This window comes from Paramisgurnus dabryanus, chromosome 20, assembly GCF_030506205.2.
Source record: "Paramisgurnus dabryanus chromosome 20, PD_genome_1.1, whole genome shotgun sequence".
NCBI classification, from domain to species: domain Eukaryota; kingdom Metazoa; phylum Chordata; class Actinopteri; order Cypriniformes; family Cobitidae; genus Paramisgurnus; species Paramisgurnus dabryanus.
The window spans coordinates 4,807,845-4,827,708 of record NC_133356.1 but is presented as its reverse complement, the minus strand read 5'-3'; the positions used below and the strand labels follow the sequence as shown (position 1 = coordinate 4,827,708).

The window sequence follows — 19,864 nt, the reverse complement described above, 5'->3', positions numbered from 1 at the left end:
TTTCAAAAAATCAGCCTGGCAGTGCCCAGAAGTTAAATTTACACGCGCATTTAGAGCATACTGTAGCAGCACGTTTGATTTGCGGTGTGCTTAAGACTTTTAAAAATCAACTTCATATTAATTTTAATAGGCTACTTTGACGGAGGACACGCACAGAGAACAGCGACGGCAGGTAAAGGAAAAAAGTTAAACGAATAGAGTCAGTTTGTAAGAGCATTTTTAAATTGACTATAAGATCATCAATATGAACTCTGAACAATGAACTATTATAAACATAACAGCAAGAAAAGTCGAAGAGGAACTCGCAACATTAAAGCAATAAGCATTTATGTAGGCTAAAGCTATATATCACCTCTTATTTTTTTAATTTAGTTAAGTTTCAATGGTAACACTAAAGGCGCGTACATTATGCAGCGCTTTTCACATCCGAATCTCACTTAAGAAACCTATAAACGATGTGCAACTTAAAAAATATATTATGCACATTTTTATATATTTTAATTTTAATATAGGCTATATAGTATATTATGTTTTGTTGTTTTTATACGCGAGGTGGGGCATCCGCGCACATAGGTACCAGAACACAGACAGTCAAAACCTGAGAAGTCCCGAACCCTGCAATATTAAACAAACTACTTTAAGAAATGCGGGCCAGGAAGCGGGTCGGGTATATATTTTCTTTGCGGTCCGATTTGCGGGCGGGTTGTTTATACATTGACCCGCGCATCACTGGTAAGCGTCGATAAGAGCATGGTTGTGTGTAAGATATGCAACAAGGAATTCACATATCACCGCAGCACATCGAGCCTCAAGTATCATCTCAATGCAAAACATACAGCAGCTAGCGTGGACTCCGGGTACAACGACTTGGTTGAACAAAAATAAACAATATTTTTTTAAGCTTATGTATTCAGTCATTATTCATAAAAATCCATGTAAAAATACTTCTTAATGTTCTCAGGTCAAATATTTATATGAGATTAAAATGCGATTAATTTAGATTAATTAATTACAAAGCCTCTAATTAATTAGATTAATTTTTTTAATCGAGTCCCGGCCCTAGTTATTTTTATCAACATAAAACATACAAACATGTTTTATATGTAAAGTAGGCTTACAACTTTAAATAGCACTGGTTAATGTATTAGAAATGAGTGTGCATTAACAATCAACAATAATGCATTTATCATTTCATATTTTAGCTTAAATGAGTTTATGCTGCAAAAGTGGCTAATTGTTCATGACTAGTTAACTAATATAAAAATATTAAACCTTAAAGTATAACCAAATATTTAACATGAATTACATTGTTTGTGTGTAACCGATATATCTCATTTAAGTCCAAAATCAGATCTGAACAGTGATGCAATACTCGTTCATTTTTACTTCATTATCTCATTAAATTGATACCAACATAGCAGCAGCTTTTAAAAATGCTTTACAAATTCAACAGGAAACCACAATGGTTTGCATTTCACTCAATGTCATTTAGACAGGAAGCTGCAAGACATCGTGAGACGTGTGCATGCAGACATGCCAATTGTTTTCAACTCACCAATCGCTTCAATCACGAGCCTGTACGAGGCCTGCGTCTCCCGATCCAAACCCACCACGGTCCGGACCACGCCGGTCCGAAAACCCACGCTGAACTTACCGTCTTGATTCCCTTCTGTAAGGAGACACAAACACAGACTGAGAGATCACACACATGTGATGACAAAATCTAGTAAGCTGTCTTATAAAGATGCATATGTATAAAAATAATTTGATATATTTATGACAGGTGTCACTTTATTCTATAAAACCTATTTAGTTTAAATTTTCAGTATTTAAAAAAATAAATAAATACTAATTTATGTTTTGCTATCTCAAACATGGCAGGCAGGTAACTGTCCATATAAATCAGCAGTTTAAGGCAAAATAATAATATTAAAAATTCAAAATAAGATACTTTGGCGTTATTTTATGTTTGAAAACTTTCCTATAAACACATTTCATGAATATCAGTAGTTGTTGGGATGTTAGGACAAATTAAAAACTTTTGTCCAACAATTTGAATGTTCTCAATTCCCAACCGCAATCACGGCAGGGTTTCCCGCAGCACTTTTCAGTTCGGGCGGCCCACCTAAGCTGGGAAACCCTACCACCTTAACTAGGTCGTCCAAAAAAAATTTCACCGAACAAAAGGCCGTCAACTGCATCCTGGAGAAAGGCGAACAGGGCACGCACACCACATGGCCGAAATGAGAGAAAGACATGGTCCGTCACTGTCTGGAGGATAACTAGCCAGTTGATAAAACATTTAGTTCATTAATAATCTAGTATGTGTTCATTTTCTGTCATAGTTTCTTCAAAATTTAGTTTTATTTGAGTGTTTAAAAATATATATTTTCATCATGACGCGTACACCCCGCCCCTTTGATTGCCATGCCCCTGGCCCCGCTCACACGCACAACCCTACGCAGGAAACCCTGCACGGGCCTTTTAGGTTAACAAGTACAAACAGTAAACATGATAACACGTCATTCAGTTTTATAAAAGGTGGTCTTTATGGCTAAATAAAAAAAAATAGTTTTCTCTAAAATACTGAACAAACAGCTACTGTAATGTAATGTGTAGGCTGGTTCACTTTCTGTAACAGGTGGTAAAACCAATGTACAACAAAAAAAGATATTTTCTCAAACACACTTGAATTGTGCTGAAACTAGGGGTGCACCGATAAATGCTGATATACACTAATAATACGTGGCCGATAATTATTCTAAATCACACAGCCTAAATTATTCACAGCTATTTCATGTACTACGGTTTTTGATCAGTAAGTTCTTATCGACCTGAAATCACTGTTGGTTTGAGTCGTTTATAACATGCATTTAAAAAAGCAACACTCGTCAAACAATATCATTATACATATTCTTTATGATCATGAAAATACCTGAAAAGATTTGAAGAACAGCAATATAAATATATCCTAAAGCCATTTCTTGTAGCTGCGTGTCATAGCTGCATGTGTATGGTTCTTCGTCTACAGCGCATATTGAGTTTCTTCACGAGAGCGCCCCCTAGCTTTTAGATGTAGCGGCATTTCACCGTTATTCATTGAGAAGCATAGCAAGCATCATCGGCCGATTTATCGGTGCACCCCTAATATAAATTTAAAGACTATTTTACAGCTCACGTGATCATATAGCCTGCGCGCGCATTTAGGCAACAGAAGTGATGTTATTCCCCATTGGGTCTTATGTGGTAGCAACTCAGAAAGTTTATTAAAATGTTTTTCCAGCATCAAAATGTCTGGTCGTTGCGTTTGGTTGCACTAATATAATATAATAATATACATATATATGTATCTGGCAACCTATTTTTGGCCATCTGCTAACGTCTTCTATCCACTCCACTATAGTATACGGATCTGGTAGCTGTGTTGTAAAAGTTGATAAAGTCAAATAACTTTCTCTGTCTGTGTTGCTTCACTGCTGACTCTTACCATATATGCCACATCATCATTGTGTACAAACGATTTATGCATTTGATATCACATGCAAAGGCTTAAATCAGTAGAAGTCTGTTAAAGGAACAGTATGTAAGAAATTTATATCAATTAATCATTAAATGGCCCTGAAATGTCACTAGACATTAAGAAATCATTTTCATTTGAAATACTTATATCACTGACAACAGTGGTCCGGCCAGGATATTGTCATTTAAAAAGTGGAGTTGCAGCCCTCAACTGATGTTTATGTTGTCGTTTGGTATATTGGCCACCAGCTGTGTGATTGCAGTACCAGTTTTAGCCACACGTTTTGTAATTGCAATACCAGTTTTGGCCACAATCCTACATACTGTTCCTTTAAATGTAAATTCATTGCAGAGGTCAGGTGGTGCAACCAGAAAATCAAAGTGTGCAACTGCTATGAATGCACCTAAGAAATAAAAAAGGGATAAATAATTTTAATAAGCTAATAATTTCATAATTCATTTTTTAAAATAAATGCAAGCTAAGGTTGACTATAATTATTATACTAATTCTCAAATGTTAGTTTTATGGTAAATATGTTTTACACTTTTAAACTATTTTCAGGATTATAATTTTAATGTCACTATCAAATCAACAAACGATCAGCATGACACAGGAAGCGCATTAAAACTTTTCTGGCAATTAGACAATGATTGGTTGTACCACCTGACATTTTTTTGAATGGGGATAAAAAATATTGTTAAAAACTAATTAAAATGTACTGAAATGTACTTCAATGAGCAAAACTTTTTAAACACATTGTTCCTAACTCAAAAATATGCATTACATCCATTTTTACCAATTTTTTCATGTTTTTAGGAGCTTGTTTTGTCATTGACCCCTGTAACAACACTGACCTGTGATGAAATAGCTGAGCTCTGCATTCAGACCCGCATCATTATCAGTGCAGTTCAGTCTGACCACCACGTAATCACGTGGCACGCTCTCCTCTAGAGATATGTTGTAAACGCTTGGAAAAAAAGTTGGAGTTTCGTCATTCACGTCCAAAACTGCGAAAGAGAGAAAGAGAGAGAGAGAAGCTATTGGGGAAACCTTTATGTTGTTTCAATCTGACTTCCAAAAAATACAAAAGGTACATTGTGGAAAACTATTCTGACCGCTATTTTTCATAGCTAGGGATGTAAAGGCAAAATTACATAGAAATGCATCAGAAAAATACAATGAAAGTGGCCCAAAGGACTCTATCCTCCAAGTCTGCTGAAGCCATATGGTAGCTTTGTGTGAAAAATATATCAAAATGTAAGTGGTAACACGATGATGCATAGCTGTTAAATAATGGATTACTGAGGAAAGAGATCATTTAAATTGAATAATAGTCCACATATACTAACTGTAAATACTTTATATGTAACCCAGTTCCAGTCTGTGACTGACTGGTTTCTACATAAAATGCATCCTATAGTACATCATGTAAATAAATTTAGGTGAAAATATAACCTTGATATCTTTAAAATCAATTAATGAAATCAAACATCGATGCTCCAAACCTTATAATTAAATTATGAGACTTAAACCCAGATTTTACAGACTGGGTCACAAAGAGCGGCCAAGCTTTCATAAAGTAAGTTTGTAGGGTAAACAATGACAGAATTTTCATTTGCAAGTAAACTATTTATTTAACATAACTTATCATTTCTAGTTAATAGCAATGGACACATGTTGGTTCTTTAGATCTGTACCTGTGATAGTGAGAGTGCTTGTGGAAGTTCGTGGAAACTGGCCCGCATCATACGCGATGATCCTCAGATAATACTGTCCGATCTGCTCGCGGTCCAGCACAGCCGTGGAAACCATGATACCTGTGGTGATGTTGAGCCTGAAGTCCATTCGTGGCGTTGCCACCTGTAGCGCCATGGTAACCGCTCCATTATCTCCCTCATCAGGGTCCTGGACCTGCACCTGTGAGAGGAAAACAGCAGGGGGCAGCAGAGCATCAGATGACCGGTTGGAATAAAAAGACAAAATAACTTTAGATATATATTCATCTGAATCATGAGATCATGTGACAAAAGATAGTGTGCATACTACACACCATTTCTTATAGATATTTAAAAAAAATACTGGGTTATATATTTTACTAGGCTATACATCTTGCAAAATATGCCGAAAGCAATATGATAACATTCAGTTAGAACCTCTCGTGCACTAAAAAGCTTGTTTTTGCTGTTAAATAGTTAATCAGTGATATAATATTCATGCTCTGTGAAGATCATTTCAACCATTCATATACTAACCCTAAAAACAGAAGATCCGATAGGAAGCCCCTCAGGTACTTCAGCTACAAATGGGAGATTGAGAAAGGCCGGATCGTTGTCGTTGAGGTCCAGAAGGTTAACGTACACCGTAGCGCTCGCTGAAGAGCGCAATGGAGGAGTCCCACCTGAGGGAGGCAACACAACGATAAAAATACTTGAATACATATCCGCATACAGAAAAGACTTTATTTTATATCCACTGAGGGGGAAGCATTCGTAAATCTGAGATGTCACACATGGCTGTGATGACTAAAACAGACTTAACAAAACAGACATATATGCAAAAACCTAGTGTGCTGCAGCTGCCTTCTAAGGATGCATCCTAACCGTGAATCTCATAAGTGATTGATTTAAAACACTCCAAATAAACAACATATAAATGGCACTTTACACATGATTTATTTGACACTTTCATACAAAGTGAGCTACATTGCACAGCATACATTTTACCTCTATGGGTGTTTCCTGGGATCAAACCTGTGACCTTTGCGCTACTAATGCAAATTCTCTAAACTGACATTATAATCTTAAAGACAGAAATATACATAATATACAACTCCTCCTAATCTATTGTTAATGGCACTATTTTATAATGCTACTTCATTTATCATCTGTCATCTTGGAGTTATGTTTTCATATGAATTCATCGCAATGCATTCTGGGAATGTTGTATTACAAGTTATTTTACAAGACAGTATATTTATCTTTATAACTTAAAAATAAAGGTGTCAGACAATGCCAGAAAAACAGTTTTGGGTGAATGGTTCCTCATTGGTTCCTCTTAATGCTACATTTACACCAACCCACGGTAGAGGTGTGAAGCGCGAGTGATTTTAATGTTAATTCAATGTGAAGACGCATTGACGCGCGTCAGGAGGTCCCGGGGCGCGGAAGAGGCGTTCGGCACGGAAGACGCGTTTCCGCCTCTTTTGCGCATGAAGCTCGAGCGTGAATTGAGCGTGGTACGTGCGGTAAGCGTGAATGGTGCTTTTTGTGCATCTGCGGTTCACGCGAATTTGCGGCTGACGCCCGAGTTGAAAAATTTGAACTTTGGCGGAATTTCGCGCCGCGTTAACCAATCAGGAGCCTGCTTGCTACTGTGGTGGCAGCTCCGCCCGGAGTCACTCATTCAACCAAGGCTTGATATTGTCCATAAGCAGTCACCCGGAGCTATACGGCACAAGTTTTTATTTCTATGGTAATTATAATGCACACTTCACTTTTGAGTCACATGACGTTTATCGACCCGCACCGTTTATTTTCCCCCTATAGTAAGGTTACCAAATACAAGCTGGTAACTCTCTCGATAAATGCACAATCAACATCAGCCATTTTGCAAACAGACAACCCTCCCACAAGAAGCGGAGTTTGCCTCTGACGCGCGTCAAATGCTTGCTTTTTACGCGCGTCTACTCCGCTCTACACGCGCGAATGCATCCAAATTGTTCAAACGGCAAACCACGTGCGGTAGACGTGATTTTGACGCCCGAAACTGGTTGGTGTAAACTCAGCATTAGACCTGGTGTGATCACATACGTAGACATAATTTTTTTCTAGTAGGGAAATCTGCAGGCTGGAGCTATGGGCGTGCCAAAAGGTAGGAAAGAAAAGGGGCGTGTTAAAGGTTTGGGGTGTGCAGAAAAGTCTTTACAAAGGATGCAAAATATTCCAGTAGTAATACACACTTACACACTAAAGTAAATGTTAAATCGTGAATCGTATAATAGGTGCTCTTTAACATCCGAAGAACCTTTCTGCATTTTCAAGAACCTTTTAAGCAATTTATTTGTAAAAGTGATCACTTTGCAATGCATAAAAATGCTACCTATAGTCATTTCACTAGATTTTGGATGAGAACTGAAAGAAAATACACAAGAAAGTAAACGAATAGTAGGACAGACTCAAATTTTTTTTTATAACCTCGGACAAAGAGAGTGATGCATTATGGGACAGATGAGAATTACTTACGGTCTGTAGCAGAGACAATGATGGTTCTCATAAGTTGTGCGGCTCTGGTGTCTCGACTCTCTCTGTCCAGGACGGCCCCGCTGGTGCGGATCTTACCGGTATTACGATTGATAGTGTAGAACGGGTTCTCTGGATTTATAGAGTACACTACCGTCCCATTATCACCATAATCAGGGTCCAGTGCCAACACCTGAGAGAGAGACAGAGAGATGGAAATGAGTCCATAGGCACAACACACAATCCTATGGTGCAACAGAATTAAATCACATCAACCTTTCCCGACAGAACGGCATGATGGGAGATTTATGCACGGGGCGGCACTACTGTCTAAAACTCTGGCTGTATTTTTAAAGGGTCAATCAATTATTCACTGTGCTAAAAGAGAAGCACTAAAAATCACTTAATTGGTCATTAGAGAACAGAGGTCTTTCATTATTAAAATATTAAGGGCTAGACTTCTCTGTTCAGAGTCGATTAGAGAGAGTTTAAAGCAATGATGGAGAGCACGGGTCTAATGTAAAGTTTATCTAAGGATGATATTTCTCTCTCGTACAAACGTGCAAAGCATAGCCATGTTTACTTGAACTATTTGTTAAACTTTTTACACAGCATTATAAAATGCTCGACTCTGATTGGTCAGTTGCCACATTACAAGATATGTTATTCCGACATTCGAACGTCTTGTTTTATCTTAAAGCCGAAAGGAAACGTTTTCCTTGCGGGAAGGTTTGCATTCGTTAAAAATGAGCAATTGAAATATTTCAATTCAATATTTAATGTCCCTTACCCTACCAATGAGGTAAATAACCGTGTAATAAGAGCAGACTCTCACGGAAAGTCGTGTTATAGTCACGCAAAATTTCTTTTTCGTGACTTTCTATAAATAGTTTCTCATGTCCGTGGCACGACTTTCTTTTTCGTGGCATTTTATGTATTGTTTTCTCAATGTTTTTTCCTATTTACTTATATTAGTCTGTACTATAAGTAATGTGCAATAATTTGTGCAACAAAAAAGGTTTTGTGGATGTCTTTACGGAAGCATACAGCTCAACAACATACCTTTTAAGAATCTTTATTTTAAAGACTGCAAATAAGTGAAGTAATTTGAAAGTAGGAGTCTCACACATTCCTTGAGACTAAAAAATTGAGGATTTTCAATTCAGTGTTCTCATTCATCTCTCTTTTCTGAGCAGTGTCCAGCTGGGTAATGAAGTATGCACTTGACTCAAGGCTACATTTTAATAAGTTGTCTTCTAATGAAGTTCAGTACTAAATAGCTGTGTAATAAGAGCACTCTCAGAAAGTCATGATATAGTCACACAAAATTTATTTTTCGTGACTTTATATAAATAGTTTTTCGTGTCCGTGGCACGACTTTTTTCCGTGGCATTTTATGTATTGTTTTCTCAGTTTTTTCCTATTTTCTTACCATTGTCGCTTGCTGGGGTTAGAATCACTTTCTGTTACATTTTTAGACACCCAAACCCCAACTCTAACTCCAACTCCAGGCGAGAATAGTTTTAAAAGCGGAAGAAAAATATGTAGAAACCAATAAATAAAAGTACATCCTAACCCAAACCCCAAGTGACAATGATTTAAAAATAGAAAAAAAAAACTATAAGAAAGCAATACATAAAATGTCACGGAAAAGAAAGTGGTGCCACGGACACGAGAAACTATTTATAGAAATTGTCACGAAAAAGCTGAATTTCGTGCCATGGACACAAATAAATTAATACAATTTTGAGTGACTATAACATGACTTTAGGTGAGATCATGTTTAATAAGAGGGATAAAGTACAGGCAGCTATTGCAAAATAATACAAGACAATACTGTCAAAGCTTATTTCTGCAATAACAACTGCTATAAATTATACCTTACTTATACCATGGGGCTGTTAAATGCTTCATTTTGATTGGCTGAGAAATGGGTGTGCATCTTTAGCACGCAACCCTTGACAGAGCTGATAAATATTGCGTTATCTCATCGCCGTTTTGCATGTGTAGGTCCTGAAAGCTGTTTTTAATCATGGGAAGTAAATTTCTAAAGTGGTCATTTTTTTCAACCTGATCTCACGAATTTCCGTGGAATAGTCACGGAATTTTGTGCTCATTTTTCCGTGGCATTCTCACGGATCTCCGCATTTTTCCGTGGCCCTGCTACGGACTGTCTTTTTCCGTGGCATTCTCACGGATTGGTTACTCAACTGTTTTGTCCTATTTTCTTACCATTTTCGCTTCGGTTTAGGGTTAGATTTACATGAAATGACATCCCTACCCAAACCCAACTCTAACCCCAACGCCAGGCGACAATTGTTTAAAGTTTAGAAAATATAAAAGAATAAATCAGAAAAAATAGTATAAACCAATAGTTAAAGTGACATCCTAACGCAAACACCAAATCTAACCCTAAACCGAAGCGAAAATGGTTTGAAAATAGGAAAAAGCAGTTGAGTAACCAATCCGTGAGAATCATTCCGTAGCAGGGCCACGGAAAAATGCGGAGATCCGTGAGAATGCCACGGAAAAATGAGCACAAAATTCCGTGACTATCCCACGGAACTTTGTGAGATCATGTTGATTTTTTTATAACGTGTTGCGTTTCTGGTTTCATGTGTTAAAGTACTGATCAATCTACAGGTTTTTTTTTAGTAATCTAACACATCCTGAAGTTTGACTTTTCAGAGTTTTTCAAAATAAAAGTAAATTGTGTTTAAATGTCAAAAGTTCCTGTTGGGACGAAATTAACACTTGTTACTTTTGTCCCGCTGCTCCAACATTATGCATTATGTTGAAAATTATATTATGCTAATTTGATTACATATAATTTTCATAGTGTTCATACTGTTGAAAAATGTTTTATTCTCAACAATTTAAGTTTGTACTGTTGGGTTGCTTTTGAAACATTTGATGAAAATTTAATTTAAAATGAAAATGTAATTTCATTATTTTTTGCAAAGATAAACATTAAAATTAGGGCTGGGAAAAGATTAATCGCAATTAATCACATACAAAATAAAAGTTATTTTTTTGCATATTATATGTGTGTGTACTGTGTGTAATTATTGTGTATATTTAACCACACACACATACATATATTCATGTCAGATTTTATTATTTATATATAATTTTTTTTAATTTATATATAATATAGAATATATAAAAATATAAATAAATATATATATACACGTAAATGTTTCTTAATTGTGTGTGTATTTATATGTACATAATAATTACACACAGCACACACTCATATATTATGCCAAAAATCACTTTTATTTTGTATGCGATTAATCACGATTAATCTTTTCCCAGCCCTAATTAAAATATGTTTGCCATTAAGGTCATAGTCATGTATATTTACTAAAAACAAGAGTAACAAAAAATCCATCTTGTTCTGTTGTGTTACTTTTGACCCACCTGTTTGTTACTTTCGTCACAGCTGTCAGGGTCAAAAGTAACAATGCGCTACTTATGTTCAAAGTGAAATTATACTAAAGTTGTTATACATGTTTTTAACATTTCACCTGGTATTGATAGACCACACATGTGTCTAAAACATTATCTTTAAAAAGAATGTTTTTCTGAAAAATGGTACTTTCACCCCTGCTGTCCCCTACTGTATATTACTTTTTAAAGTTAAACCAACTTTTTTACAGCGTGTAAACCCAAACTCCTAGAAACACTGTAAAGCATGAGTTTCGGAAAGCTCTTGCCATTTTTTTCACAATCTATGTGAACTCAATCCAGAGATGGTGTGACTGAAATTAAGGTGTAAAATAATTTATTCATTCACCAGCCATACAGTACAGCGAGCTCAGACAAACGTCTCAAGGACACAGAGGTGAGCGCCCACTTTGAATTCAGCTGCCAAACTCCAGACGATCAAAGGTAGGGACAGAGGGGTTTTCTCCAGCCGAAAAGGAGATGGGTACTTACTCCTCTGGGTACAGAGGGGATTTGACCGAAAGAGAAAATGTAAGACATTACGACTCACAAATCAATAGTGCTAACTTGCTGACTTTAAGATTTGGGACTCTTATGTATCTTTTAATCATTTAATTTTATCTTTTTGGCATCTCTACAGACCCTGTATTTAAAGTGAATAACCCACCGTAGTCTGTTTCTTATGCAAAACCGTCATGTGACTTCAGAAGAGATGCAATATACTGAATGAGTTGTGTGGATGCCTTTTGAAGCTTTTTCCCATCTTACAGCTTCACAGCTGAATTGTCATTTTATGTAACAGAGACGACATTATTTAAAATTACTTTGGGCTTCAAAGAAATGTCAACAGCAGGTCGTATTGTAACAGCATGAAGGTCAATAAACAATAACAGAATTGTAATTCTGGGTGAACTGTTTATAAAAAAAAAAAACTTAAATATAAATCTACATCTAAGAGCATCAGAAATGAATTAGCAATCTGTGCATATATCAATATTCGATTACTTTGAATGACATCTACCCATACAGATTAATTACCAATAGTTTTGCTTTTACTCCTTGTTTCAAAGTGTTATTATTATTATTATTTTGAAAAGGTTAAAAAAAATTTAAATCCATTTGAAGGGTTCAGATCATTCGATCAGTACACTTACAGTAATGACATCCGTGTCGATGGGACTCATCTCCACGACGTTCGCTTGATACGGCTCATCCCGCCACATGGGAGCGTTATCGTTTATGTCCAGTATAGTGATGTTCACCTGCAGGGACAGATACTGTTATCGTATTATGCTTACAACATGCAGTAAAACAATAAACAAGATCGCTCCGGGGCGGATCCGCAACGGATCCAGACTGGAGCTGCTGACTTCGGAGCGGTTCGGTTACGGATCCGCCCCAGAGCTTATTCAGGGTTCCCACACCTTAGTTAACTTTAAATTCAAGGACCTTTCAAGGACTTTCCAGGTCCAGTACCCTCAAATTCAAGGACTAAATGTGGGGACACATTTCAAGTGAGAGCAAGGTTACATCGTGTTACCTTTTAAGATACATTGTTACAGTTCCCTTTTGAGGGAACTCGGGCTGCATCACTGCGGTGACAATTTGGGGACGCCTCCAGGGGTAAGTGCGTCTGAATGTGTAAATCAAATTCAACCAATGGTGAGGCTTAACGACAAAGACAGGGTGACGCGGGAGCCAGGAAGTTTATCGCTATCTGAAATATTGCCAAAGACGGCGTTACAGGGACGCAGGAAGTATGGCAAGGGAGACGCAGCGCCTTGTTCCCTTCTCAGGGATCAACAGTTACATACGTAACCAGAGATGTTTTCATATCCAAAACTACACAGGGAATAATATGGATTCTTTTCAAGAAAATTTCTTGCATATAATAGATTCAAGCACTTTCAATGACCTGTATCTTTGTATGTATATTTTCAAAAACTTCCCAGGGCCTTGAATTTTTTCGTCCCAGATTCACAAACTTTCAAGGATTTCAAGACCCGTGGGAACCATGTTATTGCTATCAGGGGAGCTTGGGGGGCAGACTCGAACCTACAGCTCTTACATGTCCTGTAGATGTACACCGTCCAATGCACCATAGCTATGAAATGATATTCTGTGGTCATTTATTCACCCCATCATATAAGGTTTCAATTCGAGAGCTACAATGAAGAGCAAGATTTATTTAACGGTGCTCTTTACCCGACATTGTTCGACTTGAAAGGACCTTAAATATAGCACAGACTCCTTTATATTACTTTTTTTATAGTGTCTTTTTTCATTTCAGAGCCTGACTGATCCGGTCCTCATGCACTTTCATTATATGGAAAAGACTTTCTATTCTTAAAAAAAATCTCCTTGTGTTCAGAAGAAAGAAACTCATTGGGGTTTGGAATAAAATAAGGGTGAATAAATGATGACAGACTGAACTACTCCTTTAATTGTAAAATGTGGGTTGTAAAGAGAGAGCGAGTCTTGAAGTCTCAAGCTGAGACGTCTGTCAGTCTTTACCGTGGCGATGCCAGTTTTCTGCAGCGGCCCGACCCCTCCATCCACGGCTCTTACAATCAGAATATATTCAGACTTCATCTCTCGATCGAGCAGAGCTGTGGTGGTGATTTCACCTACAAATTCACACATAATACACCTGTTACAGCTTGCCGGATAAGACTGCACCACAAATAAGACTCTGAATCTTTCAAAGATTTCCTGGTAAAATTTTGGCAAACCCAGTCATTAGTTTTTCTTTTAAAGCACATTTATTGACTCTATTGATGGCAATAATCTACAGATCTACAGTTTTGAAGGATTTGATTGGAGAAACGGGCAGATGAAAATGAATGCTGCGGTTCACCTGATCGAGTGTTGAGTCTAAACTGTGAGCTTCCCTGAAGGGAATAGATGAGTGAAGCCTGACCGAATTCCCGAGACGCATCCAGATCCGTGGCGTTAACGAACAACACCGTCGCTCCTGACAGAGAGAAATAGAGAGAAGTTTGTGTAATGAGTCATGAACAAAAACAAAAGATGTGGGATTTAAAAACAGGCAGCGAGTCTTGTTCAATTCTTGGAATATGATATAAATTGACCGGGAATTTATTTCATTGAAATTCTAATAAATTCAACACAGTCACATAACAGTGGAATTTTTATTAGTTTATCATAACTATCAAAAGATAATTTCATAATTGATGCCTACATACTGTATTCCCAGACTTCGTTATACTGCAAAAAATGACTTTCTTGCTTACTATTTGTGTCTTGTTTTCAGTAAAAAATATCTAAAAATTCTTAAATTAAGATGAATTTCTTGATGAGCAAAATGCCCTAGGAAAATAAGTCTAGTTTTTAGACAAAAATATAAAATTTAAGTGAATTTGTGCTTTTATCAAGCAAAAAAAATCTGACAATGGGACAAGAAAAAAAATTCTTAAATTAAGTGTTTATGTAAAAATTAAACTTATTTCAGGAAAATGTTTCTTATTCCATTGGCAGATTTATTTGCTTGTTTTGAGCACTAATTTACTTAAAGTTAATTTTTTTGTCCAAAAACTAGGTCATTTTTCTCATCAAGAAAATACATCTTAATTTAAGAATAGAATTTTAAAAAAATTCTGAAAACAAGACAAAAATACCAAGTAAGAAAGTAATTTTTTTGCAGTGTAAAGTGGATATATCACGAAAAACTGACTTTTTCTATGTTTAAGTGCTATGATTCGATCCCCAGTGCTTCTATCAACCTAGAAAATGTGAAAAAGATCAACCCAGTAACTTAGTTTTGGTAAACCATTCTCCACAAGCATGTGAAAAATTAGGTCATTAAATTTGGCTCCCCTTGTGATGTCAGAATGGGAATAATACCACCCCTTAATCTGCACTATCCAACCACGGCACTGCCATTTAGTGCAGAGATCAGCTCATTTGCATTTTAAAGGACACACCCAAAAATTTTTGCACAAAGTGGCAATTTTAACATGCTGTATTAAATTATCTATGTTGGTTTTTGGTTTTTTATATTTGACCTCTTAAAAAAGTCTTGTGAAATGTTTCCTTTAAACCAAGTGTCTTTTTTGTTGTTTTTGATTATAATTTTTTAATGATTTTATTGGGACAAGTGTCACCCTCATTTTATTCCGGACCCCAATGACTTTCTTCTTCAAATTCTTTGTGGGTTGTACTAAAATCAACATTTTATTATATCCCATCTATGCAGTATAAAGTCAGCTATGTGGTTAAATAAATGCATAAATATGGTGCTTTTACATTACATAGTACCCCACGGTTTGGTTTAGGTCAGCTTACTTTTGAGGGCTTTTCCACTGGGTGCAATAAGTATAACCCAATACTTTTTTAAGTACCGAATCGGTTGGGGTTCCAAGCGAGCCGAGCTGATACCAAAACGTGACGCAAAAACACTGTAGATCACTGATTGGTCTGAGAGAATCGTCACTACCAGCGTCATCGCTATAATGTCTGTAATCTGCTATAAGTTCCCAAACTCCCTTTTAGCGATGAAAAACATCCACAGGTTAAGAATCAGGAACACCATAACAGTTTTTTTAAGACTTGCAGTTTGTGGCGGCACATTCGCAACGCGCACGTCTGCATACTTGCTTAAATGCAAATTAAATGATGCTCAGCGGAGCGCGTCGACTGACACCACGGGTGTTTGTACAAAAACTGTCATGTGAGACAGAGGTAGTGACAAACGTGATGTGTAAACATCTATTTATGGTGGCCAATTTTAATTTTGTGGCAGACTGATAAATAAATAAATGTATGGAAATGTACAACGACGCTTTCACTTGTATGATGTCACAGCAGTAGGCAGCGCAAATATAACGACACGCCTTTAATCCCTCCAACTTTGAAGTGATACTAAACATGATGAAGAAGCTAACCAAGCCAAAGTGACGTGAGCTGACCGACCTGACCCAAACCAAACTGTGGGGTACTATGCAATGGTAAAGCGCCATATAATTTCACCCCTAAATGTCATAAAATTGAAACAGACTTCAGGTAAATTTGTTGCTGGAAATTGCTGTCAGCTCCTTTACGGTTAAGAATAAAGCCCAAGCCCGAATGAGGAATAACAGCACAGTATTTGTCTTGCAAGCTTGCAAGCTTGTTGCTCTGTGGTTTTGGTTTTAAATGGTCAGAACTGAATCAAAACTCGATCATCAAACCATGTCTGTGTCAAAGCACTGGGAAAACAGCACTTATTTTAACATAACACTACATTAGTGTGGAACAGAAGCCGTGCACAGCCGGCTGAACACTGTAAATCATCACTGACAGGTATTGAGCTGTGTTCTCGCTAGGTTTTGTGGATTGTACATGTGCTACCTCCTGATCATATACAGTAATAGCAAACATACCTGCATTGATATTTTCAGGTATGTTGATGATGTAAGACGAAAGGCTGAAATCGGGAGGGTTGTCGTTCTGGTCCTGTGGAGAGAGAGAGGGAGGGAGGGGTGTCAGCATTTTAGGGAGTATATAAAAACCTTTAAATATTAACTCATTAATTTTCCACAGGGAACAAACTGCTCTTAGTTGTAATTGGATGAATTGATGGAGTGCTTTTGCGTCTTAATGGAAACTCACAGGCTGTGGCGATGTGAAATTATTTAATATACGCAGTCTCACCACTTGCGTTCAGTTTACCGTTTAGTGATAACACACACACATGCACGCTCTCTAAGCTGGATGTGTCAAATCCCTGCTGTTATCCAGATGAAATGTGTCTAATTGTAATCATTATAAAAGAGCAAAGAAATGTCAAAGAGAAATTATCCATGGATTAAACGTCTCAGCCGGTGGACCTGAGAGAAAACCACTGAATCTAGAATTAACACGCAGATCACAATCTCAAAATACTGAGTAGATATTTGGTAACATTAATGTTTTTGTTTAAAGGTAACACTGCCAAAAATGACTTTCTTAAGTAGTATTTTTCAACAAAAAAAAATCAAAAAATTTACGAAAATAAGTCTAGTTTTTAGACAAAAAATACAAAATTTAAGTCAATTTGTGCTTAAAACAAGCAAAAATTCACTTACATTGAATGTTTTTTTTTGTCTAAAAACTAGACTTATTTTCTTAGGTCATCAATAAAATGTATCTCAATATATTTGTACTGAAAACAAGACAAAAATACTAAGTTAGAAAATAATTTTTGCAAATAGTCTAGTTTTTAGACCAAAAATATCAAATGTAAGTGGTTTGCTTAAAACAAGCAAAAAATCTGAGAATGGGGTTAGCAAATATTTCTTGAATTTTTTTTAAATTTTTCTTGAATTTAGTGTTTAAAAAAAAAAAAAAAAGATTTTTTGCTTACCCCATTGGCAGATTTTTTTTACTTAAATTTGATATTTTTGGTCTAAAAACTAGACTTATTTTCTTGGTTCGTTTTGCTCATCAAGAAAAATAATTTTTAGATATTTTTACTGAAAACAAGACAAAAATACTAAGATTTTTTTCTTGAAAAAAATGTTTGCAGTGTAGTTTACATCAGAACATCCCTCCAGAGTAAACTTTTATGAATTTCAAAAAAAAAATTCTTAGTAATTTTGTCTTGTTTTCAGTAAAAATATATAAAAATTCTTAAATTAAGATGCTTTTTCTTGATGAGCAAAATGACCCAAGAAAATAAGTCGGGCTAAGCAAAAAAATCTTGAACATTTTTCTTAAACACTAAATTTAAAAAAAATTCGAGAAAAATTTTCTTACCCCATTGGCAGACTTTTTTTCTTGTTTTATGCACAAAATCACTTAAATTTGATATTTTTGGTCTAAAAACTAGAATTTTTTTCTTGAGTCGTTTTGCTCTTCAAGAAAAAGCATCTTAATTTAAGAATTTTTAGATATTTTTACTGAAAACAAGACAAAAATACTAAGATTTTTTTTTCTTGAAAATCAATTTTTGCAGTGTAGTTTACATCAGAACATCTCTCCAGAGTAAACTGTTATGAATTTCAAGAAAAAAATGTCTTAGTACTTTTGTCTTGTTTTCAGTAAAAATATCAAAAAATTCCTAAATTAAGATGCTTTTTCTTTATGAGCAAAATGACCTAAGAAAATAAGTTGGGGTAAGCAAAAAAATATTGAACATTTTTCTTAAACACTAAATTCAAGAAAATTTCAAGAAAAATTTTCTTTCCAAATTTCAAGAAAAATTTTCTTACCCCATTGGCAGACTTTTTTGCTTGTTTTCGGCACAAAATCACTTAAATTTGATATTTTGGATTAAAAATTTGACTTATTTTCTTGGGTCGTTTTGCTCTTCAAGAAAAAGCATCTTAATTTAAGAGTTTTTAAATATTTCTACTGAAAACAAGACAAAAATATTAAGATTTTTTTTTCTTGAGAATTATTTTTTGCAGTGTAGGGGTCAGATTTACTAAACAGGGCAAATAAGCATGGGAGAGCATTTCCAAAAAAGCGCTGAATGAAAATTTCTGCAGGTAATTTAATGACAAGGTCCCTGTGAACAGGAAGTCGCGATTGACTACTTCCGTGTTGTGGCGTATTTTCGGTTAAAATGGAATATCACAGTGGGTGTGGCTTGTGTTTCCACTGTGAATTGATTGTTAACGGATGCTCCGCCCAAACCTTCAAGCTGACGTCATCAGAGAAGGATCACCACAAGAGGGTGAAATGCCATTTTCAGATTTTGATTAAAGTTTATGACGGCACATCAATAATAAAAATAACCACATGGCTAAAAAGTTTATAATGAACACTTAAAAAAAATTCTGTTTTGATTTCATGGGGACTTTAAGTTAGGAAAACCTCTGTAGGCTACTGGTGCTTTAAAGAAACCAACATATCAATGAAAAGAAGATAAAATACTACATAAAAAACCGTAGTACTTACAAACACTTCGATGGTGATAGGTACAGTGCTGTTGAGGGATGGGTTACCCCCATCTTTAGCCATCAGAGTCAAGAAGATCATACCACCAGGTATCATTTCATAATCCAGAGGACGGTTCACAGTGATGACTGAGAAGATGGAGATGTGACACGAATCCCATTAATACCCGAAAAGAGAAACACATGCAACAGCACATTCCCTACAAGACAGCCATCTATAATCCATTTATGAAACACCAGAGGTCACAAAGGCATTTCGAAAGGTATTTTCACGCTTTAAGGTGTTAAACCTAAATCTGATTCCTCGCCGAATCACTTACTGTACGAGACAGGACACGGTGCATAATGTCTAATGTGACCGTGAACAACCTGTGAAATCATCTTACAGTGTATGAGAAAATATTTGAACACACACCTGCATAGCCCTCAATGACAGTGATGCTGAAATACGTCCTGAACTGAGAGGCGTAGATGATGGAGTAAGTCAAGATGTTATTAGGAGGAGAGTCCTCATCCGTCGCCTGATGGGAGAAATATGGATATAAAGTTTGTTACAATTGATATTTTATATATAGATTATGTAGCATGATGGTTTGATATTAGTTTGAATCCTAGGATAAACCATTGTGCATAGGAATTTGGAAGAAAGCATCTTATCCTTAAAAAAATAATTTGCACAGAAATGAAAATTACAGTATATTTACTAATCCTCATATCATTATACACATGTATCCTTTTTTGGTAACACTTAACTTGAAGGGGTGATCATAAGACTG

The 19,864-nt window shown here is 36.1% G+C and overlaps 1 protein-coding gene across 1 annotated transcript in view; it reads right to left on the bottom strand.

Moving 5' to 3' along the window:
* The window catches only part of cdh23 (cadherin-related 23), a 373,711-nt gene that overhangs the window by 125,984 nt on the left and 227,863 nt on the right, over positions 1 to 19,864 (bottom strand). Inside the window, exons 16-26 of the mRNA XM_065296107.1 lie at positions 19,504 to 19,609; positions 19,090 to 19,217; positions 16,590 to 16,662; positions 14,066 to 14,182; positions 13,723 to 13,835; positions 12,363 to 12,470; positions 7,762 to 7,951; positions 5,773 to 5,918; positions 5,218 to 5,437; positions 4,375 to 4,527; positions 1,556 to 1,669 (exon numbers count right to left, since the gene is read on the bottom strand). Coding sequence (XP_065152179.1) covers positions 1,556 to 1,669; positions 4,375 to 4,527; positions 5,218 to 5,437; positions 5,773 to 5,918; positions 7,762 to 7,951; positions 12,363 to 12,470; positions 13,723 to 13,835; positions 14,066 to 14,182; positions 16,590 to 16,662; positions 19,090 to 19,217; positions 19,504 to 19,609 — 1,468 coding nt within the window. The remainder of the gene's footprint in view (positions 1 to 1,555; positions 1,670 to 4,374; positions 4,528 to 5,217; positions 5,438 to 5,772; positions 5,919 to 7,761; positions 7,952 to 12,362; positions 12,471 to 13,722; positions 13,836 to 14,065; positions 14,183 to 16,589; positions 16,663 to 19,089; positions 19,218 to 19,503; positions 19,610 to 19,864) is intronic.